General features: G+C 37.9%; 1 protein-coding gene across 2 annotated transcripts in view; it reads left to right on the top strand.

Moving 5' to 3' along the window:
* Positions 1-26,061, top strand: part of LOC307125669 (E3 ubiquitin-protein ligase rnf213-alpha) — a 98,084-nt gene that overhangs the window by 1,352 nt on the left and 70,671 nt on the right. The window contains exons 2-16 of one of the 2 annotated variants that reach the window (XM_079815718.1): positions 1,419-1,534; positions 5,360-5,520; positions 6,125-6,732; positions 6,855-6,912; positions 7,649-7,752; positions 7,875-7,941; positions 15,137-15,285; positions 15,678-15,848; positions 15,924-16,135; positions 16,226-16,515; positions 20,682-20,938; positions 21,333-21,548; positions 23,065-23,257; positions 23,438-23,493; positions 25,897-26,056. In XM_079815718.1, the coding sequence (XP_079671844.1) occupies positions 1,432-1,534; positions 5,360-5,520; positions 6,125-6,732; positions 6,855-6,912; positions 7,649-7,752; positions 7,875-7,941; positions 15,137-15,285; positions 15,678-15,848; positions 15,924-16,135; positions 16,226-16,515; positions 20,682-20,938; positions 21,333-21,548; positions 23,065-23,257; positions 23,438-23,493; positions 25,897-26,056 (2,805 nt within the window). In that variant the 5' untranslated portion in view covers positions 1,419-1,431. Of the gene's footprint in view, positions 1-1,418; positions 1,535-1,953; positions 5,521-6,124; positions 6,733-6,854; positions 6,913-7,648; positions 7,753-7,874; positions 7,942-15,136; positions 15,286-15,677; positions 15,849-15,923; positions 16,136-16,225; positions 16,516-20,681; positions 20,939-21,332; positions 21,549-23,064; positions 23,258-23,437; positions 23,494-25,896; positions 26,057-26,061 lie in introns of those variants that run through there. The other variant, XM_079815717.1, reaches the window with a different exon arrangement.

Raw genomic sequence — 26,061 nt, 5'->3', positions numbered from 1 at the left:
TTCAGACAGCAGATATATTGTTTTACTAGTGGGTGCAGGACACTATAGTTCATTTATGTAAGTGTGGATAGCAAAATAAAGTAAACTGACATATTATACCCAAAAAATCTTCATACAGTGACTCCCAGTAAAATTGATAAAAATTTGGGATCAAAATGATTCAGACACTTTGACCTGATCATGTTTTGCTGAAGTGTTTTTTTTTTTTTCTTTAATTGCTAATGTGACCTTTGACACCACAGACTGAACAAAATTAAGCATTGCTTGGTCATTGGTTGAGCTAAATTTGTATTATCTAATTGTGTACTTACATTTAACAGCTGACTGGTTGATTGTAATCCATTACATCCCTTTCTATCAAAGTTATCTGACATTATCAAGATGAATTTGTTCTGACACAGTTAAACTGTGAGTTCTTGTCATATTTTATTACCATTTTCTAAACTATAGTGAATAAACTGTGATCATGTGAGAAAATGTTGAAGGTGTCTGAATACATTTTGGTTTGACTGTAATAAGTTGCAGTCAGTATATGAAAGCCGTTTTGACTTTTATTAATTCCCAAGATATGAATTCTTGATATTATCAATAACAAATTCTGGACATCAAGAATTAAACTAGTAAAAACTTTCTACTCGTCATAATTCTTGATATCTATCATGATAGTGTCTCTAGTGAAATGTCACCATAGGCTGCCATTCAAATTCATTTGTTGATATCAAGAAATCTTATCAGTTAAAATTCCAATTTCACACATCAGAAATACAATTCCTAAGTTAAAGTCCTAATTTTGTATATAAATAATTATGTGGTTACTATAGTAAAAATAAAAATTCCTGATATGAAAAACAAAATTTTCACTAGTTGAAATGTTAATTCTTGATCTCTGAAAATGTATTTCTGATATCAAGAATTAGCATTTTAATCACATCCTGGGAATGAATAAAGGTCCAAACAGCTTGCCATAGTCAGTATGTGGTGTGGCAAGCAGAGCTTCTCCTCCTCATGGACTACGGCAGATTTGTCAGTTCTTGCTGTGAGATTTTACTCCACTTTTCCACCACGGCACTTGCAAGTTCCCAGACACGTCTGGGGAGGATGTATGGTTTCTGATTGAGTTTCTAGATTAGGGTTCCTCAAACTCAGTCCTGTCCTGCAGAGTTTAGCTCCAACCCTGGCCTGTGATGTTCTAGTGATCCTGAAGACCTTGTTTAGCTTGCTCAGGTGTGTTTGATCAGGGTTGGAGCTAAACTCTGTAGGACAGGACCGAGTTTGAGGAACCCAGTTTTAGATGATGAACTTTTGATTTATAAGCAAATGGAAATTGAAAGCAATAGGGCGTTCTCAGAAATCATGTGATCATTATGTTATTGAAAATTGGGCAAATCCTCTTACACTCATACTTGTGCTCTTTGCAGACTTCACCTCAGAATGAAGTGTCTTAAATGCAATTATGAGTCTTTGGACAAGGCACCCAAATTCTGCAGTGAGTGTGGCTATAAGCTGTCGTCCGAGTCATATGACACAGCACCAGGTAGGCACTCGATCATATTTCTCTCGCTACGAATTTATATTCTGTTGTTTGTTCTTTCATTTTTTCTTACAATTATTTATGTATGCATATTTTTATTAATACATTTAATTTCATTTTTATTTCTTATAACAAGAATTGGCAACCTTTTTGTCATGAAGTGCCCTCACCCCAAATTATAAATACACATAACCTTATTTTTAATGTTCATAACAGCCTAATTGGAAAAATAAAACATTTAGTTATAACGCATTTATAGTTGATGATCAAACTTTACTTGATCAGTCACAAACTGCACCTGAAAAAATCACCTGCACAAATGCATGCACCTCTCTCGATTTTGCCACATTGGCATGCATGCCATAGGTTGCTGACTCTTACTCTATAGTGAATGAATGAACTGTTTTTGACACAGCATACACCAATTAGGCATGGCATTATGACCACCATGGGCACCCTCACTGGTCTCGGCTATGCAGCCCCATACGCAACAAACTGTGATGCACTGTGTATTCTGACACCTTTCTATCAGAACCAGCATTAATTTTGTGAGCAATTTGAGCTACAGTAGCTCGTCTGTTTGATCGGACCACACGGGCCAGCCTTCACTCCCCACGTGCATCAATGAGCCTTGGCCGCCCATGACCCTGTCACCGGTTCATCACTGTTCATTCCTTGGAACACTTCTGATAGACACTGACCACTGCAGACAGGGAACACAAGAGCTGAAGTTTTGGAGATGCTCTGACCCAGTCGTCTAGCCATCACAATTTGGCCCTTGTCAAACTCGCTCAAATCCTTACGCTTGCCCATTTTTCCGGCTTCTAACACATCAACTTTGAGGACAAAGGCTGCGTCTGAAAACCTAGGCAGCTGACTCGTTGCCTCGCTGCCTTATCAGACAACAGCTTGTGTATGAAGGCACCTCATGAAACTGATTTCGGACAGACTTCTTAGGCAGTGTAACTGTTTAATGATCTACAGCAAAATAGAGAGAGCTTTGGTGAGAACTAAACAAATATTGAATTACTACATTAGTAATTTCTCACAGGAAATGACATCAGAAGTGGTACATTTTGGTAAAAAATGTACATTTACACACAAACTGACCAGTAAAAGCAACTTTCGGACGCCATCTTTTTTTTCCAGCTCAACTGTCACAGAATGGAACGCACAGGATTGTGGGATATCATAGGCAGCGAAGGATACAAATATGCTGGCTTCAAAAATCGATCAGATGAAGGTATCTCAGGAGACAGGAAGTGAAGCAAACATTAGATTCGGACGTGCCTTGTTGCCTTCCTGCCTTGAAATGTGTCCTCCGAAGGCAGCATTTTCCAGGTTTCGGACGCAGCCAAAATGTTCACTTGCTGCCTAATATATCCCACCCACTAACAGGCGCCATGATGAAGAGATAATCAGTGTTATTCACTTCACCTGTCAGTGCTCATAATCTTATGCCTGATCGGTGTATGTATGAATGTGTGAAGGCAAACACATTTCCCCCATCTTCTCTTTCCACACATCTGTTATCAGTTGTTGTTCAAGTCAAAGTCTCTTGTCATGTGCTGATGCTTAAACTCAACATGGAATCAATATACATGTTTCTGGTCTTCTTGTGCGTGATTCATTAGAACAGGTTTTTCCTAAAGGGAAAAAATGTATTTGTAATCTCCATCAAAATTTCCAAAACAAATTTCCGTTTCATCTCATGTCACAAATGCTTTTCAACCCCTTTCCAACCATGTATCATATATGTTAGGTTTAACTAATTTGTGCAAATTTAGAATTTGCACGAGAAATCTTGAATGGAAAAGCTTTCAGTGTGCACAGTCTGTAAAAGGTAAAAATTCACGCAAAAAAATTAAAATTTTCGCCCTCATGCCATTCCAAACTTGATTTTCTTTCTCCTGCGGACCACAGAAGGGATCTGACGACTGCTTCAGCTGTTTTTTTTGTCTGTACAATTAAAGTCCAAAGGTTTCAAGCTCCAAAAAGGACATAAAGGTAGCATACAACTAATAACATCAAACCTCATTGGTTCTGTGTGTCACATAAATTAATAAAATAAATGAAATTTGATGTTATTGATGTGAGACCATATTTTATTTGGGCTCTGTGCACACGGGATGATCATTGTTTAAATTGATTTAAGAATGAATAACCACTTAAATTTTACTCTGTTCATCATACCAAGTGATTTAAGTTGCATTGGTGTATAAGTTAGGGCTGGGCGATATATCGCATGACATTGTTAAGCGCATCTCGTCAGTAAAGCCGGTTCCTTGATTAGTAGTAAATCGCCATCACCTGCTTTCAGATGGAGCGGCATTTCCTACACAGAGCCGTAGTTCACTGACAAGCTGAGCCATATCGCATTAATTATCACGGACGTATCGCCTGCGATAATTAATGCGATATGGCTCAGCTTGTCAGTGAACTACGGCTCTGTGTAGGAAATGCTGCTCCAAAAATTGCAGATATACTTTTCTTCTGTAAAAGTGCAGATACTGTTTAAATAGTGTGCTTAAAAACATCACACAATGCAACAATAATAATTCAAATCAATGACACAATAATTCAAATCAATGACAAGTTTGAAATGTAAACATAGATTCTTTATTTATTCATGTTCTCATGGTGCAAACAGTGGCAAAAGTAATAATCCCAACCATGTCTTCAGATTACAAAGAATATTGGAAATAATGATTTGATTATAGAACTGCTGGGTTTATGAATATTAACCTTGTTGTCTGCGTTCGCTTGAACTGATTTGCTGAAATCAAAATGGGTACAGTAATAGGTGAGCGCCAGCCAATGAGATTGCCCTTTGCGCATTCGTTTCTTTTTGTTCATAAAGGCTGAATAATTCCAAACGAATGTCGTTATTGTACAGGCAAATACAACAAATAATATTGTTTACATGTAGCACGTCAATTCTGCGTGGTACAAGACTCTCTAGCTCTCTCTTTGAGTGTGTTAGAAACAAAGGTGTTTAATGTGTGTCAAATACACTGTGCATTCATTGAGATGAACTGAAATAGTGTGCTTTACCGATCGCTTGACAAAGAGCGAATCTCTCAAACGCTCAGTCCAAGTGCTCAGTGAGTGAAAATTATATCTGTGTGTACAGACTTCAGATTGTAAAGGTAGTTCCTCGTTTAACGGCAACTCCGCAGCTTCCGCCATAGTTGTTTTTGCTCTGTACGTGAGCTGCAAATGGGTCACGGAACGGTTCTGGGTCGCGTCATCAACTAGGCTTTATCGCTATTATCGCGGGAAGACTAATTCTTATCATGGGGAGAATTTTTACCGGTATATCGTAAACGATAAGATATCGCCCATCACTAACTTGTAGTCTGGAAAATATAGTATGGTCTTTTTGGAGCTTGAAACTGGAAACGCAAAATATTTAGCATTTTATATAGTCACATTTCCAGAAATGTGCTTTAAAAAATGCTGAACATTTAGATGGAAACCCAACAAGACACGTTTCATCTTCATTGAATTCCAGATGAATGAAATCAAGTCCTGCCCTACATTTTTGTTTTCTTATTGAACATCCAGTTCCACTTAGAAATACTTCAAATTACAGAACCAAATGGGTTGAGAATGATGTTTCATGTTGACTTTAAGTCTTTATTGTGGTAACTTATGCAAGTTATTTACTACACCATTTTAACAGAGCTGATTTCATCATTCAAGGAATGAATGAATGAATGAAAGGATTTAAAACTAGAATTAGGTGTAGCGTGAAAGCGTTCGTAAGAGGTTATCAGGGTGTGTGTGTATGTGTGTCTGCTGTGACCTTTGCTTTGTGTTTATCAGCCAAGCCACAAGACGAGTCTCAAACATCCTCAAACAATCCACATGGCACAGATGCAGAAATGATTGATGTCAGACCTGAGGTTGAATCACTGGATTGCCAGAATGCCAATGTATCTCCGAAGCGTTCACATGAAGATGCCAGCCCTAGCCCAAAGAAAAAGGTGCTGGTCAGGAAAATCAATTTTAACAATTAAATAGTCCTGTATTAAGTTTTTTGTATAACGTTAATAACTGTCTTGAAGATACAAATATGCTGCCTTCAAAAATCGATCAGATGAAGGTATCTCAGGAGACAGGAAGTGAAGCAAACATTAGATTCGGACGTGCCTTGGTGCCTTCCTGCCTTGAAATGTGTCCTCCGAAGGCAGCATTTTCCAGGTTTCGGACGCAGCTAAAATGTTCACTTGCTGCCTAATATAGTGATATAAGTTGGGAAAATTATGGGAATGTGTGTGTGCAGTCTTAAGTTTCAATGCACATGTTGATTTAGAGAATTACTATACATTCTGTTTTAATGTAAACCATATGTTCTTCTGACTGAGTGTATAAAGCTTAACCTCTTTGTCCAGAGGAACAGAGAAAGGTGGTATGTAACATCTCTCCAGTAAACAGTCTCTCTCCCCTATGCTGACATTTAAAAATAATAAATAAGGGATCCCTTGGCAAAATAACTGGTGTTGCTTCCGTGATTCAAGCACAACGAGGGAAAAGCTTAATTTCTTCTACATTCTTATTCTGAGATTTGTATTCATCCGGTTTCTACAGAAAAGAAAGAAAAAGAAGAAAAAACCTGGTGTTGCAGAGGAGACTTCTTCTCTGACCTCCGAACTCTCTGATATATCTCTGACTGATAAAGAGCAGAAAATAGAGGAAGACCAGTCTTCTGACAGTGATGGCTCAAACTGCACTTTAGATGACCTACCCAAACCAGCTGAATCATCATCTCATCTGAGCCCACCAGAGAATGAAAACACTGACATCTCTGCTTTACCCATGGATGCTGGTAAAGGTCAGTCTGAAAAGAGCTGTGTAGCGCCTGTAATGACTCAAGAGCTGATCAGCACCAGCACTGCCACAGCTTCTCCACCAGTGTCAGCAGATCAGCAAACCGAGAAAGCGAAAGCTGAACGTAAGAAAAAAGTCCAGAAGAGTGCGTCCACAGGAGCACAACCTACTCCTGATCAGAATGCTAATATGGACCAGAATGCAAACATAAAGAGCAGCACAGGCAGTCAAATGGAGACAGATCGTCAGGATGTGGAACCGCAGAAGAACCGCAGTTCCAGTCAACAGAAGAATACAGACTCTGAGAAACACAATGAAACTGGGGAAACAGAAACCAGTAAAGGAGTTCAGCATGTTAAAACAAAAAAGTATGCAAAAGCCTTTGCATTTTGATAAATGCTACTTCTTTTTATTTTCGTTTTATAATTAATTTTTTTTTTTAAGTTGAAATGTCTAATAATAATGTATACTTTGACTTTAAAAATGACAGAAATGAACCACAGAAACCATCACAGGAAATGGTATTTGGACCACAGAGTAAATCCAAGGTAAGCAAAAATGTAATATGTATATAGAAATGCTAAATACAAATTATTATTAAATTAAAACAAATATTATATATGTATGTGTGTATGTATGTATGTATGTATACTGTATGTGTGTATACTGTATATACATATGTGATCCTGAAGTGAAGTGTTCGTGGCAATAGCCAACAATACATTGCATGGGTCAAAATGATCCATTTTTCTTTTATGCCAAAAATCATTGGGATATTAAGATCATGTTCCGTGAAGATATTTTGTAAATTTCCTACTGTAAATATATCAAAAATTGTATTATTATTAGTAATATGCTTTGCTAAGGACAACTTTTAAAGGAGATTTTTCTCAATATTTAGATTTTTTTTTTTTTTGCACCCCCAGATTCCAGATTTTCAAATAGTTGGGCAAATATTGTCCTATCCTAACAAACCATATATCAATGGAGGGCTTATTTATTCTTATTTATACATTTTACCCTTACGTTTTGTGGTCCAGGGTCACATATATATTTGGAAATGTGTCCTTTCACTAAGGTGTCAGTACATTTGGGAACTGTTACTGGCATAAGAAAAGAGCTAAAGCTTCAGCCAATCTGACAAGGTTATCAGCTAACAATGACAACCTCAGAGAGCCCAAATGTTTGTGGATTCATTGGTCAGACTGATATATTGGTCTGTTACTGGAAATGACAAACATGGAGTTAAATGATGACATTTTGTGTTTGTTTTGCATTTCGAAGACCCGCAGCTCTGGTGGAGATTCAGCAGTGAAGGTTGAGCAGAGTGAGAAGCAGCAGTCTTCTCAGTCTGACCAGAAAACAGATGTTTCATCTAAAACCAAAAAGTATGCCAAAGCGTTTAATGTATTTTTGATAAATGTTTCTTCTTTTTAAAATAGGTTTTTCATGTATTTTTTTAATTAAAATGTCAAATAATAATGTATACTTTCACTTTTTAAAATGACAGAAATCAGAAGGATGAACCACAGAAATCATCACAGGAAATTGCATCTGGCCCACAGAGTAAATCCAAGGTAAACAAAAATTAAATATATATATATTTTTATGCAACAGTTCTTTCTGTTTCTCGATTCTGATTGGCTGAGAGCCTTTTCCAGCCGTGTGATATTCTACCAGTATCACCACGGGAACCATTTCTGAGTCGCTTCATTGAAGCTTATTGTATTATGTAGAGTAATATTAGAGAATATTAGAGTAGTATTAGAGAATTATGAGAGAGAGATCGACTGCATCTGATATAGCATTCATTCTCCAGGTCGATGTCCATAATATTATATCCAAAAAATCCAGTTATCCAGTTTGAATGACCGCTGAGGAAAGCGATATGTTCGTCTTTGTCCTTCCCATCACAACGATAAAAAAAAAAAAAACTTCCTTGTTCTGACTTACTCATAAAGACAGTCTTTGCCGCATTCTAATGGCGTAATAATGTAACTTTCACTGAAGTCCATATCATGATCCTTTCTCATTACCAAATACGGCATATTATTTATATAAAATAATATTTATTGAACAACAATATTTAAATTAACAACAATAGCCATTATAAAAGATAAGAAATAAACACAAGCAAACAATTCTGTCAAACGTACAAAAGCAGCGCTCTAGTACAGTATTTAAGTGAAATATAGCCTAAATAAAGTTATGAAACTTGATTTTCCCCTTAACCAAAATCGATTTGCTCTGGAACAAGTGATAGATTAATAAGACCAAAAATTGCCCGTTTGAGATACCCCGAATTAATTATATCTCATTCTTAACATCTACCTAAGAGCCAGCGGCAAATTCCCGAAGGACTGGCCGAGATGACTCGTTTCTCTGCGGGTACATGAGCGCCGAACAGCCAGAAATCCTGTACTATAACTAACTGATAACTGATTGTACTTTTGACTGAACTGTTTGTTTGCTTATTTCCTAATGTACAAATATATTATACTTTATAATGGCTAATATTGTTCAATTAAATATTATTTTTCAGTAAATATTATTTTATAACATGCCGTATTTGGTATTGAGTATAGTGATTGTGATTTCAACTTCAGTGAAAGTTACAGTACATCATTAGATGGCAACAAAGACTTTCTTTATGAGTGATTCAGTAGCAAAGACTTTTATATTGAAAAGGGACTGAAACAAGTTGAAAAACAATAAGACAAATGCATTGACTAGCCCTGTCATGGGAAATCCCCTTAACTGTTAAAAGGACAAAGACAAAGATGCTCAGTGGACATTCAAACTGATTGTGTGATTATGAATGTAAGATTGACCAGAAAAAATATCAGATAGATGCAGGTAACGCACTCGCTTAGTCTCTCTCTCTCTCTCTCTCTCTCTCTCTCTCTCTCTCTCTCTCTCTCTCTCTCTCTCTCTCTCTCTCTCTCTAAAAAAATTACAGCAAATTATTAAAAAACAAAACATCATCAATAATTTCACAAAGAACCTTCCTTAAACACCATATTGTTTAAAAAAACAACAGATTTCCTTTTGCTTTGTAATATCGGAAAATCAATAAAAATTCTAGATTTCACCATAATGGAGAAAAGCAATGTTAGATCTGTATCAGAGTTTGCCCCAATTAAAAAATTAAACAACTGACATTCATGCAAACGTTTCCGTGAAAATCTAAAACCACAAATAAAAAACTCCATTGAAAACACTTTTTCAATTTTTCAGGACAATTCTGATATACCTCTCTATTTATCTTTGAAACAAAAGCATTAATTGCTACACTTCCATGCAAAACTCTCCTTTGTAAGTCCCCTGTTTTTTTGTGTAATGGTGACTTATAAAGTGCTCCCCTTCCAGGTCTTACATTCTCACTCAAGTGCAACACGTAACGCCATGGTGTATCAATTTTACCATCAAGATTATTTTTGTTAAACACTTTCACACAACATTTATACATTTCTTCCCAAAATCAGGTGCTAAAATCAAATTTGGAAAAACATCATTCTTTGGCTGAATCAAGTCCTTTCCAAAGTCACTTAACAATTTAAACTCCTCTTCTGTAATGGCCTCTTTCCACTTACACAACAGCTGAGTTGTTGTTCGTACTGATTTCACCATCAATTTTTCAGCCATTGCTTCTGTGTTTGAAAGGTCCAACCCAGCTACTTGAAATAAAGGTCCAATTGTAGTGACATGAGAATTAATAAGCAGTTCCATCAAGGCAGGGAAAGGGCCTTCATTCGACACACCCATACGTGAGCCATAAATCAAGGGTTCCTGTAAAGTCCAATACAAGGTGGTTGTATTCTCAGTCCTCGTCACATTAAAGAGTGACCACACTTTAAATAAATTACAATAAAAAACGTGTAACTTGGAAAAATTCATCCTTTTAGGGTTCATCAAAAATAAAGATTTGTCAACCTAAATTTTCAAAATTCCTCAAAATTATAGAAGCTGCCAAATTCCAATTTTCATTTGAACAACTATTGAGAAATCTTTGTACAATTTTTTTTCGAAAAGCTGCAGCTCTACTCTGTAAGTTAATCAGACCTTGTCCCCCTTCATCTTTGGACAAAAAAAGAACACTTTGTGGAATCCAATGCAAATTATCCCCAAAAAAATGTACCAATACAGATTGAATTTTTCTATATATGTAAACCCATTTTTATTGCAATTTAAACCAGCTGGAAGAACAGGTTGTCCTTGAGGCCATTTCCCAATTAAAATGGCCTCACTTTTTTCCAATTTACTTTTGCAGACGAGACAACCATAAAATCACTTAAAATCTTAGACATCTTATTCACATCTCTTTGTTCCTTAATAAAAATAACAATATCATCAGCATAAGCTGATAATTTAAAAACAACTTCAGAATTTCGTATAGTAACACCACTTAAATCAGCTCTAAATTTTCTTAACAGTGGTTCAATTGCTAAGCTATATAGCATACCAGAAAGAGCACACCCTTGTCTGATGCCTCTAAGAGCCTTAAAGGGGGCACATAAGTTTATTTTATCAATAAAAGCCAAAAGCCTCTAAAAGATCCCATAAATAACTATGTTCAACCCCATCGAATGCTTTTTCTTGATCTATTGATATTAATCCAAAATCTACATTTAAGAGCTTACCAACATCTAAAACATCTCTAATAAAATAAATATTATCAATAATTTTTCTGCCTGGTACACAGTAAGTCTGATCAGGGTAAGACCTCCTCCAAAACTTTACTCAATCTTATAGCTAGCACTTTGGATAAAATTTTATAATCGCTGCACAGCAATGACACAGGCCTCCAGTTTTTAATGTCACTGAGGTCTCCTTTCTTTGGCAACAGCGTGAGGACTGCTCTACGCCAGCTCAGTGGCAACTTGCCAGACTTTCATTGATCACAGCAAGCAGATCTGCACCCATTTCTGGCCAAAAAGACCTATAAAAGTCTATCAATAGGCCATCTATACCCTATATGTAGCTCTTCTAAGGTCATCGCTCTGCAGAGTTCGGTATTGCCTTCTTCAGACACTTGAGGAAGACCTTCAATGAACACATTATTACTTGACCCATTTATTTCACTACTGTACAGCTCTTTATAAAATTATACTGCTCTCTTGCGAATCTCTACATTATCCGACAAGAGTACACCATCTTTTGAACGGAGGGCATATATGCATCTCTTTTGACCATTTTTCTTTTCCAAATTAAAAAAAACTTTTAAGATATATCCATCCACTCTATATTCTGAAACTGTGATCTGATCAGAGCCCCCTGTGATTTCAGATCTATCAAACCAGTGTAGCGTCTTAGGGTTACATATATATTTAAATTAAAAATTAGCTCAATAGGGAATTGTGGGTATTCATATTTAGGGATTTATGATTAATCATAACGGGTTATAATCTAATCACAAATCTCCAAAATCACCCAAAAGGGGAATACCTAACCTCGGGATTTATGCAATATATAATATATATATGGTTAACAACAATTTATTACAATTAACTACAGATATATCTATATTAAATAATCACAGAATAAGTTGATTCAAAATTCCTCTCCGTTCCGTTTAAAGAACGAGCGGTAATTCTTTATCCACTCACCAGGTCTATTCTTCCTACTAGAGGTCTTCACGGAGCCCCCGAGACCCGTGGACCCGGGACCCGACCCGGGACCCGTACGGGTTCGGGTCTATATTTTAAATGATCAGCCGGGTCCGGGTCGGGTCCCAATCTATTACTACGGGTCCCGGGTCTGTTTAACATTGTGTGCAATACCCGAGTCGATCCGGACTCGGAGAACACCTGCCCGTGATCAGAGTCAGTCAGCACTGCTTGTGTGTTTTTTGTAACTTGCAACTGTAAAATTAGGATAAGAAAAGTGTGAGCCGGGAAATAAGGTTTAAAAAAAAGAAAGAAGAAAAACACGAGCGATCTCTCTCTCTCTTGCTCGCTCGCCTCACGCGCGCTCTCTCTCTCTCTCTCTCTCTCTCTCTCTCTGCAAGCGCACGGTAATAATAATGGTTACCTTCATGAGTGATGTGTGAAAAAAGCTAAAAAACAACGAATATAAAGAAGTTAAACCCACGGCACCTCTTCTGTCCGGGCATCCTTCATGCATATTGTGGACAAACATGAGAAAAAAGTAAGTGCTGTCTACGTGTGACGCACTGTTGAAGTTTGATTTGAAATTATATTTAAATAATATATTTAAAATCAGCAACAAAATCTCAGTTGAACTGTCACAAATGTTTTCTATGATGCTCAAATTGCGTAAAAAAGCTCATATTTCAGGTTGCTCCAGCCACCGCGCATGTGCGCAGTATCAAGCGCGTGTCATTTCTATGGCAACCCGAGCTTCCGCTGTGATTGACTTTAATAATAATATGAATGAACCGTCTTATTTCTTAAAGTTTTGGTGGTCAGGCTCGCTCACAGAGATTATAGCAAATAAATAATGCGGACGTCAGCGGCCACCGAACGAGCAATCGCTATTATAGTTCAAAAAGGCAAACAGTCAAAGTTATTATGCGAGTTAACTCGAGTCGAAATGCAAATCTGCAAAGACGCATTTGTCATCCGTCACCGTGACATAAAGTGGACTTTTAAAGCTGAAATGATGAGTGAATTAAGCATGCTTGGAATAACAAGAGAGGAATAACATGGATTTAACTTTTTGGCAAGGATGTAATGCATCACAAGTAACGTTACAAGGAAGGGAGACGACGGCTAGGTAAGACAAAAAGTTATATTTTTCATAACTTGTTTATTGACTTGTTAATATCAGTTATTGTGGAATATGTGACAAACGGGTCCAGTCGGGTCTGTGTCTTCACGCCGGGTTCGGTTCCAGCTTTTAAATAATAGACGGGTCCAGGTCGGTTCCGGGTACTACGTTTTTGGCATTTCTCGGATCTTCACGGGTCCGGGTCCAGCTTTTGAAATAATAGACGGGTCCGGGTCGGTTCCGTTAAGCACATTACGGGTCTCTTCGGGTTCGGGTATGAATTTTTGGACCCGTGAAGACCTCTAGTAAGAGCTATCTTAAACGCTCAAAATTGCTCTGTATAGAAGAGGTCCCGGGTCGGGTCCCGGGTCCACGGGTCTCGGGGGCTCCGTGAAGACCTCTACTTTATATCATCAATATTATAGGGACGACTCGGGGATTCATTTTGAAATGTACTATAAGAGACACAACATTCTGAAAGATCTGTTTCACTCTCGGTATCAGTTTGACTCATTTCAATGAAGTCCTTTTTTTTTCTGTTTGCTACATTGACGCTGTTTTAACCTCCTCTTTTGTGCTGTTTTAAAAACACACTCATCATGTTCTCCTACCCCCTCCATATCTTGACTTTTTTCAGAACTTTGCTTATTCAGCCCACTGTCTGATTGAGGCCTGTCTGATACCTCATCTTCCACTTCTGCTATAGCCACTTGTTCCTCACCCATCTGCTTTATTACTTCCAACTCTCCTTTTTCTTCTACAAAGTCTACATCCACAAGTTTTTGCTCAACGCTCTTTTCAACTACCCTTGATGTAGTAGGCAACTCATTACTAACAGTTTGCACCAAATCAACACTTTCAACCATCACAGGAGTTTTATTTATCCCACCTTTTTTTGGGCAAACCCTCTCAAAATGTCCAGTTTCACCACAACTAAGACATTTCATGTTATTAGTTGTGGCATAAACTGCATAGTTAAAATCCTCATGGTGAAAATGAAACGTTAGATCCAAATCTTCCTTGTTATCCTTTAACACCATGTAAACAAACCGTCTAAAAGACACCACATGCTTCAATAACGGCGATTTGCTCCCAATTTGGATCATCTTAATTGGAGACACTAGCTTACCGTATCGTTCTAACATCTGCGCGAGTACCTCATTTTTAATGAAAGGTAGCACCGGGACAAACGCATCATCAATCACTACCCCACTTTCAACCAGGTTATTTGCCAACTCGACAGTTTTCGAGTTTTCAGTTTTCAGAAAAACAACAACTGCGTTATTCATCCTCGATGCCGAAACAACACTCTCATAACCAACCACTTTCCCTACAGCTAAACTGCACTCTTCAATGCTCGTATTTGAGGCAATCTTAACGGCATGACGCCGTGTGAGAAAATCCAAATTCCCAATATTTTTAGCCGCCATGCAGCCAGTAGTAAATACTAGTAGACAGGGAGCTCAAAATACACCTTCTCGGAAATTACTGACGAAAAAAGATAGAAAATAAAGAACTTTCTTTTTGGCACAAAGCCACAAAAAAGTCCACATTCACCGCACTCTGTTCACCCACTCACTCGCTCAACAGACGCTCACGCATGGGCACACGAGAGAGAGTGAGAGAGAGAGAGTTTTATGGCACAAGTGTGTAAATAAATAAGAAATCTGTGAAAAGTGTCTTTACACTCCATTGTTGTTTCTTATTTATTTACACACTTGTGCCATCAAACTATTGTATAAACGCAATATCACACTCGTAGCCATGCGATATGTTAGGTATCCTGTACATCTAGCCAATTGTTATTGCAGAATAAACCCAGACAGAGCGATCTGGACCGGGGTTTTCCCGCTTATTACACGGCTGCTTGCCACACAAGTAGTTAGACACTAAATATTGATATCTACCTACCTAGGTACGTTTGACCCCCTTTCGCCTTCAGAACTGCCTTATTTCTATGTGGCATTGATTCAACAAGGTGCTGAAATGTTACTGGAAATGAAATAGTTAAATGATGACATTTTGTGTTTATTTTGCATATAGAAGAATCATGGTTCCAGTGGAGATTCAGCGATGAAGGTTGAGCACAGTGAGAAGCAGCAGTCTGCTCATGGGAAGAAAGATTCTGCTGCAGACCAGAAAGGAAAAGAAAGTGGTGATACAGAAAGTCAGTGTGTTGAGCTCCCAAAAAGGTAGGTTTACATAGCACTTAAGGCAGGCCTGGAGAGAGGCGCATCAACCATGTACAGAACAGGTTATAGCTGTAAAATAAAAGTTTAGGTGCTAGTTGCTGTATATGTACCTTCTTGGTGGTTGTTTCTGTCAAAATAATGGGAAACATTTTTAATTTATCTGTCAAATGTTTTTAAAAATCCAGTAAATGAGTGAACAATTTTGTGAAGCAATCAATCCTCCTTTCCAAATAAAAAAGGCCATCAAGACAATATCATTGTTTTTAAACGGTGGTGTAACAAGCATAGTCTACCATATGTCACTGCTTTCTGATATTCATTTTAATATATTTGGCTTTTTAATTTGTATGTGCTCAGCTGTTTATTATCTCATTAATATGTTTAAATTGCAGAAATCCAGCATCAACTCAACATATAAGTTCCAGTGACAGACTCACCATTTACTTTCATGCAGTCCTGTCAAAAGACTTCAAGTTTAACCCAGAAGAGGATTATATTTTTGTAAGGGCTGGTAGTCACATTGGAAACTGGGAAAAAGATCTTGTCGAACTGTCTGTGTCACGGTTAGTAAAGATTTTCAGGACCAGTTTTTGATTATTCATTACTAAAACCAGTTTTTAAGAATAATTTGTTTGCAGGGATCTCGGAGAGCATGGATATCTTGTTGGAGGTAATATTGTTTGCAAAAAAACTGATGTTGAAACTGTGTCCATCCCCTACAAGTATGTAGTGTATAAAGCTAAAAAGCGTGAAAAGTATGAATTACATTATGAATACATCTACAAACTGGATTCAAAAGAAACCACCAACAGATGTCTGTTTGTCAAACCACATCTCCTAAATGATGAAGGTAGGTGAAGCTCATCAGAAGTCTTTTTTTTTTCCAACTTTAATTTTCTTTTTTATAAGAGACTTAATTTGTTATTTTGGTATATTGTAGGGGAATGGCATCAGTATGACGATATCATCTGTGCAGAACCATCTAATAATATGTTTGAATGGATCAAAAAAGCAGTTTGGCCTGATCAGAAGAAAAGTGTACTCCAGGGAAGAAAAATCGCTGGTACAATCATGCTGGAAACTATCTTTGACCTCCTGACGAGCTGGAGCAAAATCAACCTCACCAACTTTTTTAGTCAACTCCGACAGTTTTATGAGGTCTATGGAAATCCTTATGTATATGAAAAGAAACAGATGCAATGGTCCCAACTCGATTACAGTGAAAAAGATGTAAGTAAACCATATGTGTTTCAGCATATACTGAGCACATTCATACATTACTAAATTTGTTCACGCATCATTGCTTCACTCTCACACATGAAATCTACAGAATATTCAGAGTACTTTTTACATACTCTCAGTTGAGCACTGAGCACCTACTTATTCTTGCAATTACAGTGCATCCAGAAAGTATTCACAGCGCTTCACTTTTTCCACATTTTGTTATGTTACAGCCTTATTCCAAAATGTATTAAATTCATTATTTTCCTCAAAAGTCTACAAACAATACCCCATAATCACAATGTGAAAGAAGTTTGTTTGAAATCTTTGCAAATGTATTAAAAATAAAAAACGAAAAAAACTCAGGTGCTCCTGTTTCCACTGATCATCCTTGAGATGTTTCTACAACTTGATTGGAGTCCACCTGTGGTAAATTCAGTTGATTGGACATGATTTGGAAAGGCACACACCTGTCTATATAAGGTCACACAGTTAACAGTGCATGGCAGGGCACAAACCAAGCCATGAAATCCAAGAATTTGTCTGTAGACCTCCGAGACAGGATTGTATTGAGGCACAGATCTGGGGAAGGGTACAGAAAAATTTCTGCTGCATTGAAGGTCCCAATGAGCACAGCGGCCTCCATCATCGCTAAATGGAAGAAGTTTGGAACCACCAGGACTCTTCCTAGAGCTGGCCGCCCGCCAAACTGAGTGATCAGGGGAGAAGGGGGGTGACCAAGAACCCAATGAACTCCAGCATTTCTCTGTGGAGAGAGGAGAACCTTCCAGAAGAACAACCATTTCTGCAGCACTCCATCAATCAGGACTGTATGGTAGAGTGGCCAGACGTAAGCCACTCCTCAGTAAAAGGCACACGACAGCCCACCTGGAGTTTGCCAAAAGATACCTGAAGGACTCTCCGACCATGAGAAATAAAATTCTCTGGTCTGATGAAACAAAATTCTCTGGTCTGATGAAACCAAGATTGAACTCTTTGCCTGAATGGCAAGCATTTCTGGAGGAAACCAGGCATCGCTCATCACCTGGCCAATACTACCATCTTGGCAGCATCATGCTGTGGGGATGTTTTTCAGCGGCAGGAACTGGGAGACTAGTCAGAACCGAGGGGAAAGATGAATGCAGCAATGTACAGAGACATCCTTGATGATAACCTGCTCCAGAGCACTCTGGACCTCAGACTGGGGCGAAGGTTCATCTTCCAACAGGACAACGACCCTAAGCACACAGCCAAGTTTACAAAGGAGTGGCTACAGGACAACTCTTTGAATGTCCTTGAGTGACCCAGCCAGAGCCCAGACTTGAACCCGACTTTATTTTAATACATTTGCAAAGATTTCAAACAAACTTCTTTCACATTGTCGTTATGGGGTATTGTTTGTAGAATTTTGAGGAAAATAATGCATTTAATCCATTTTGGAATAAGGCTGTAACATAACAAAATGTGGAAAAAGTGAAGCTATGTGAATACTTTCCGGATGCACTGTAGAATAAGTGCTTGAAAAATGTGACCTGATTCATTAGATAATTTTTCTCTAACATGATTGGTTCTTCATATGTATACTTCTCTTTTACTAGGTATAAGCAAATTTGGATTCCTTGATACTTTAACTTATGCTAGGGTCATGAGGTTAAATATTCAGACAGCTGTCTAGTTTTGTTACCTCTTTTGATATATTCACACTTTGGCCCAAGTGTTTGGGACATTTAGTTTTCAAAGGCATATACTGTAAATGTTAATCCTGCAAGAAAACGAAATGTTAGTTATGGTTAATTAAAACCTTCCTTCACAAGTGTGGGAAAGTTTTCTTGGTACACTTTAGGCCTGTTAATACTAATCAATCACAGCCAATTTCAGTGTTTTTGTTGACTATGTGCATCCCTTCATGGCCACAATTTACTCATCTTCTAATGGCTACTTCCAGCATTATAATGCAAATTGTGTAAACGTGGACCAGATTGTCAAAGTAATTTTGAGTTTTGTGGAATCCATGTCACAAAGAACTGAGACTGTTTAGATAGCAAATGAAGACCCTACTCAGTATTAGCACATTATTCCTAATAAAGTGCTCAGTCAGTGTATATTAAAACAAGTATATCAGCTAAATGGGGGCTGGGGCTGTCGAAATCTAAAAATGACAAAAAAGCATAAAGTGGCATAAAAGTGTTCACATGTCTCATGTGCTATATACCTTTTGAAGTCAACTTCTAAATAAAATGTGTGATCTAGTCACATCCAATTTAAATATGGCACATCAGGACAAATCATTTAAGTTTGACCTAAATGGCTTGTGTTCCACTGAAAAAAGAAGTTCAAAAGCATGTTTAAAGTGTGAGACAATTATGTTAATACAACCCCAAATCTTCTGGTCTGTGCTCTTAAAGGCATAGTTCACCAAAAAGAAAATCCTGTCATTATTTACTTACAACCCCAAATCAGAAAAAGTTGGGACAGTATGGAAAACGAAAAAAAAAAAAAAGAAGAAGATTTCTAAATTTACTTTGACTTGTATTTCATTGCAGACAATATGAACACAAAATATTTCATGTTTTGTCTGGTCAACTTCATGTCATTTGTAAATATGCATCCTTTCCTGTCATTCAGACCTGCAACACATTTCAAAAAAAGTTGGGACAGTAAAGCATTTACCACTTTGTAATGTTGCCATTCCTTTTCACAACACTTAAAAGAGGTTTAGGGACTGAAGACACTAAGTGATGAAGTGTTTCAGATGTAATTTTGTCCCATTCTTCCTGCAAACAAGTCTTAAGGTGGGCAACAGTACGGGGTCTTCGTTGTCGCATTTTGCGCTTCAAAATGCGACACACATTCTCTATTGGAGACAGGTCGGGACTGCAGGCAGGCCAGTCAAGTACCCGTACCCTCTTCCTCCGCAGCCAGGACTTTGTAATGTGGACAGAATGTGGTTTTGCATTGTTTTGTTGAAATATGCATGGACGTCCCTGGAAAAGATGTCTTCTTGAAGGCAGCATATTATGCTCCAAAATCTCTATGTACTTTTCAGCATTAATGGTGCCTTCACAGAAGTGCAAGTTACCTTTGCCAAGGGCACTGACACTGACACCCCATACCATGACAGACCCTGGCTTTTGGACTTGTTGCTGGTAACAGTCTGGATGATCCTTTTCTTCTTTGGTCCGGAGCACACGGCGTCCATTCCTCCCAAAAAATACCTGAAATACTGATTCATCTGACCACAGTACACGTTTCCACTGTGTGATGGTCCATCCCAGATGCCTCCGAGCCCAGAGAAGTCGACGGCGCTTCTGGACACTGTTAACATAGGGCTTCCTTTTGGCACAGTTCGGTTTTAACTGGCATTTGTGAATGTAACTACATATTGTGGTACTTGACAAAGGTTTTCCAAAGTAGTCCTGAGCCCATGTGGTGATATCGCATATAGATGAATGACGATTCTTGATACAGTGCCGCCTGAGGGATCGGAGATCACGGTTGTTCAGCTTAGGCTTGCGCCCTTGTCCTTTATGCACTGAAATTCCTCCAGATTCCTTGAATCTTTTAATTATGTTATGCACTGTTGAATGTGAAAAATCCAAATCTCTTCCTATCTTTCTTTGAGGAACATTGTTTTTAAACATTTCAATAATTTTCTCACGTATTTGTTGGCAAACTGGCGATCCTCGGCCCATCTTTGCTCCTAAAGGATTAGACCTTTCTTGGATGCTGCTTTTGTACCAAATCATAATTACAATCACCTGTTGACATCACCTGTTTCTAATCCCATCATTATTTAACCATTTTACCTCATTACTAGCCCTAAATTGCTCCTGTCCCAACTTTTTTTGAAATGTGTTGCAGGTCTGAATGACAGGAAAGGATGCATATTTACAAATGACATGAAGTTGACCAGACAAAACATGAAATATTTTGTGTTCATATTGTCTCCAATGAAATACAAGTCAAAGTAAATTTAGAAATCACTTCTTTTTTTTTTTTTTTTCGTTTTCCATACTGTCCCAACTTTTTCTGATTTGGGGTTGTAAGTAAATAATGACAGGATTTTCTTTTTGGTGAACTATGCCTTTAAGAGCACAGACCAAAAGACATAATATAGTGCTCAGATGTAAATGTCAACATGAAATTTAACATACGGTCTCATTTCATCCTGTCAGGTGAGCAAGCTTCTGAAGCAGTTTATGCTGGAGCGGGTGACTCCAGAGCTAGAGAAGGACAGCGAGGGAAAGAGTGCTTTCATCAAGAAGCCACTGGAGGCTGCTCTCATCATGCTGTATATGTGGAGACAGTATCGTCTAGAATTAGAAAATGCAACTCTTTCTCGTCTCTGCACTGCCCTCTGCCTGCCAAAATTACCTAAGGATGAATTCCTGTCCTTCTGGACTGATATAACGGAATCCTTCTCAGAAATAAAGTGAGTACAGTTATTTTGGTTATATGTAAATTATAGAGATTTCAAGAGAGTGTGTTGCAAAGCAAAACACTTAGAGAATAAAGAGGTCCTGTATACTGTGCTATTTTCTTTTTAATTATTTAAATAATGGCAAAAAAATCATATTCAAGTATAAAAAGTGTACAGTTTAAATGTTATTTTTAAGTCATCTTTAATACAATAGCTTTGTGTGAGGATCAAACTGAAATTCAAGTCATTATCCACTGAAAATCGTGCTTTCCACCATAGCTTTAAACGATGGTGACTTGATTTGTTTTTTACACATTGCCAAAATTATTTTCCGACAAGGTCCTGCTTGTTTTGAGAAAAGTATCAGTATCTAAAAGGTCTTGTTAACATTGATTACATTCTTTAGCTTGTCTGACATGGTGGAGGCGCTGATCAACAAAGTGAGAGCAGAGAACATGACCAAATGGATCATCGTAATTCCACTTCTGCACCTTCTCAAAGGCACTTCAAAACCATTTGAACCAGTGTTTACTAAGGTCAACATTAAATATGAGCAGAGCTGGGCTGGACTGCAGGGACTCAAACCAGCTGCTGTACCTTCTTCCAGAACACAAGAAAGAAGGTATTCATTTTTTTATCTGTAGGTTTCCAAATGCTTTTTTGTGGTTTTAATTTCAAATTTCCAGGTTAGATCATGTTAATATAAAACGATTGGTTGATTACATTATTTATATATATATATACAGTGAGGAAAATAAGTATTTGAACACCCTGCTATTTTGCAAGTTCTCCCTCTTGGAAATCATGGAGGGGTCTGAAATTGTCATCGTAGGTGCATGTCCACTGTGAGAGACATAATCTAAAAAAAAAAAATCCAGAAATCACAATATATGATTTTTTAACTATTTATTTGTATGATACAGCTGCAAATAAGTATTTGAACACCTGTCTATCAGCTAGAATTCTGACCCTCAAAGATCTGTTAGTCTGCCTTTAAAATGTCCACCTCCACTCCATTTATTATCCTAAATTAGATGCACCTGTTTGAGGTCGTTAGCTGCATAAAGACACCTGTCCACCCCATACAATCAGTAAGTATCCAACTACTAACATGGCCAAGACCAAAGAGCTGTCCAAAGACACCAGAGACAAAATTGTAGCATCATGCTTTGGGGGTGTTTTTTCTGCACATGGGACAGGGCGACTGCACTGTATTAAGGAGAGGATGACCGGGGCCATCTATTGCGAGATTTTGGGGAACAACCTCCTTCCCTCAGTTAGAGCATTGAAGATGGGTCGAGGCTGGGTCTTCCAACATGACAATGACCCGAAGCACACAGCCAGGATAACCAAGGAGTGGCTCTGTAAGAAGCATATCAAGGTTCTGGCGTGGCCTAGCCAGTCTCCAGACCTAAACCCAATAGAGAATCTTTGGAGGGAGCTCAAACTCTGTGTTTCTCAGCGACAGGCTAGAAACCTGACTGATCTAGAGAAGATCTCTGTGGAGGAGTGGGCCAAAATCCCTCCTGCAGTGTGTGCAAACCTGGTGAAAAACTACAGGAAACGTTTGACCTCTGTAATTGCAAACAAAGGCTACTGTACCAAATATTAACATTGATTTTCTCAGGTGTTCAAATACTTATTTGCAGCTGTATCATGCAAATAAATAGTTAAAAAAATCATACATTGTGATTTCTGGATTTTTTTTTTTTGATTATGCCTCTCACAGTGGACATGCACCTACGATGACAATTTCAGACCCCTCCATGATTTCTAAGTGGGAGAACTTGCAAAATAGCAGGGTGTTCAAATACTTATTTTCCTCACTGTATATATATATATATATATATATATATATAACACTGATATATATACTGATCAGGCATAACATTATGAAATGCGTGTGCTGGGTGTGTGTGCTTCGCTTACCTGGGGAGCACATGACACCAGGATGCACTATGGGAAGAAGGCAAGCCGGCGGAGGCAGTGTGATGCTTTGGGCAATGTTCTGCTGGGAAACCTTGGGTCCTGCCATCCCTGTGGATGTTACTTGGACAAGTACCACCTACCTAAGCATTGTTGCAGACCATGTACACCCTTTCATTGAAACGGTATTCATCGTTGAATCTCTATTTTAGGGCTATGTTGAATCTCATGAAGACACATGGACATTTGGTTGAGGTAGACAGACTGCTGGCCCGGTCTTGGATGTATCTGATGACAGTAGATGAGTTGGTTGACTGCAACTCCATCATCCATGTAGAGCTCCTGGACATCCTGCAGCTTTTCACCATGAAATGCCCCAATGATATAAACTACAGCACTTCCACAGTGAGTATCAAGCCATCAACAGAAATAACCATATATGTACAAACCAGAACAGATTAAATTAGCATGTAGTATACCTTTGGCAAATAAAAGAAACTGCAACTGTGGAAAATGCTGCCGCTTGGACTGTCCATATTTGATTTAATTTAATTAATTTAATTTATTTTTATCATTTTCTCTCAGAATGTAGCGGACGTTCTGGCACACATTCAAAGTCACTTGCTCGAACAAAGATACAGGTAAAGGTCTTCTACACATTTTTTTTTTTTGTGCCTTTTATGTAAATTATTTATTTGTAATAATTTGGTGTTGAAGCGGCAATAGTGACAGCTAAAGTTGATTAGAGAAGTTGAGAAAATGAACATAATAAGAAATAAGATATACAGTGGCAAGAAAAAGTATGTGAACCGCTTGCAGAATCTGTGAAAATGGGAATAATTTCAACTAAATAAGAGGGATCATACAAAATCCATGTTATTTTTTATTTAGTACTGTCCTGAATAAGATATTTTGCATATTTTTCTTTTTTTACATATAGTCCACAAGACAAAAAATTTGCTGATTTTATTAAAAGGACCCCGATCAAAAGTTTATAAACCATTAATTCTCAATACTGTGTGTCGTTCCATGATGATCCACGGCTGTTTTTTTGTTTTGTGATGGTTGTTCATGAGTCCCTTGTTTGTCCTGATCAGTTAAACTGCCCAATGTTCTTCAGAAAAATCCTCCAGGTCCTGCACATTCTTCAATTTTCCAGCATCTTTTTCATATTTGAACCCTCTCCAGCAATGACTGAACGATTTTAAGATCCATCTTTTCACATTGAGGACAATTGAGAGACTCAAACACAACTATTAAAAAAGGTTCAGCAATTATTTTGTCTTGTGGACTATATGTAAAAAAAAAAAAAAAATATTCCGGACAGTACTAAATAAAAAAATATAGCTGCAAGCAGCCATTAACGGGGCCAAGTGCAACAGAAGCAAACAAGGAAGATAGCAGCAGACCAACTGAAAAAATGAGTGAAGACATTTGAAGCAAAAACGTTGAAACACCACATTAAAACATTGAATTGTATAGTGCCAATGTCATGTTTAGTTCTATTATAGCGCCACCAAGAGGCACAATCCTACAATTTTTTTTATGTGTCATCGGAGTGAGCCCATACATGTGTATGTCAATTTTGGTGAAAATATCTCATATCGTTTTGGAGTTATAGACATTTATATGAAAAAACATGTAAAAAATGACTGACACCTGACTTTGATTGGATTTTACTACCCTTTACTATCAATATTTTGACATTTGGGCTTTAACATATAGCTATCGACCTATGTTTCTGATTTTCTGGCGCTGGTTTCGTCTCGATCGGACTGGCGTTTTCGAAGATATCAGCTAACGTTTTTTTAAGCGCTAAATTACCGCGCTGCCAAACCATACGCCGAAACCTGGCAAGTCTGGTATCGTTGGACTCGGCAAGGATTCAGGAGACAAAAAGTTAGTCCCATGAAAATAAGTCAACCCCACCCAAAGTTATAAGCGTTTTTACAAAAAAAATTCTCCACTAGGTGGCGCTGTTTCAAAACTTGTCAGGCTACTTCAGGTTCTCGTGCTGATGACCCATACCGAGTTTCGTGACAATCCGTTCATGCGTTCATAAAATACAGCATTTTAGTACATAATTCAAAATGGCCGACAGTCAAAATGGCCGATATGGTAAAATTGGATATCAGACGACTCGGCATGCCGTCCTGAATCTAACGAGAAAAAAAATAGACATTTGGATAGACAAAAATAGCCATTTTTAGAATCTCCGGACCAGTAGGTGGCGCTGCGCCGAAACGCTGCATGTTGGCTCAGGTCATGCTTGTGATGACTTGTACCAAGTTTGGTTTGAATACAATAAAGCATTGCGGAGATATTGCCTTAAGTGTGGTTTTGCAAGCTTTACGTAAAATTTGTTTGCGTGTTAATCGAAAACGATTTGACGAATCAACTTGAATTCCATGTTTTTTTGTCAACACTGTCTGGAGATGATCTGGTTAAATTTTAGTGTAAATCGGACCAATGGCCTAGGAGAAGTTCGAAAAAGTTGGGTTTCGGTTAATTAAAAATGGCAGGAAAATTTTCATGACGGAAATGAGGTCATGGGGTGCAATCGAATCGGCTTGAGCCAAGGAATCGAAGGAAAAAGGATTTTGTTTCTAGCTCTTAGGGTTCAAAAGTTATTAGCAAAAATATGAGTCAAACTTTGGACAGGTGGTGGCGCTATAGGGATTGAGTTAGAGACTCCAAAATGGGTTTGGTTACTATTGGTAATGACCTCTATCAGTGTACTAAATTTCATAATTTTCCCACAAAACGGTTCTATGGGCTGCCATAGACTTCCATGGCGGAATAATAATAATAAGAAATCTAACGGTTTCAAGATAATCGGTTTCTAATAACATGCATTTTGTATGATCCCTCTGTTTTTAATTATTCATATTTTCACAGATTCTGCAAGCGGTTCACATACTTTTTCTTGCCACTGTAAATAGGGACTTGTAGCTAAAATGTAAGAAAATACAGAAGAGAATTTCAGATCCAAACAATAGCCCTATCAAGGTGTGCTAATTAACTTGCTTTCATTACTGTTGTAGCTGTCTGAATGAGGAGTATGGCGTTCAGTGTATACAAGCAACCTGCAAACTTCTTGAGAAGATCTGCAATCTAGTTCATTACTACAGCTATGGACAAAATTTCACTGATATTCCTGTTGCGTGCATGAACCTTGTGGCCTCTGTATCAGGATTTATCCAGGTATT

This window comes from Gobio gobio, assembly GCF_949357685.1.
Source record: "Gobio gobio genome assembly, chromosome: 1".
Lineage (NCBI taxonomy): Eukaryota > Metazoa > Chordata > Actinopteri > Cypriniformes > Gobionidae > Gobio > Gobio gobio.
This window is presented reverse-complemented; position numbering and strand designations above follow the sequence as displayed.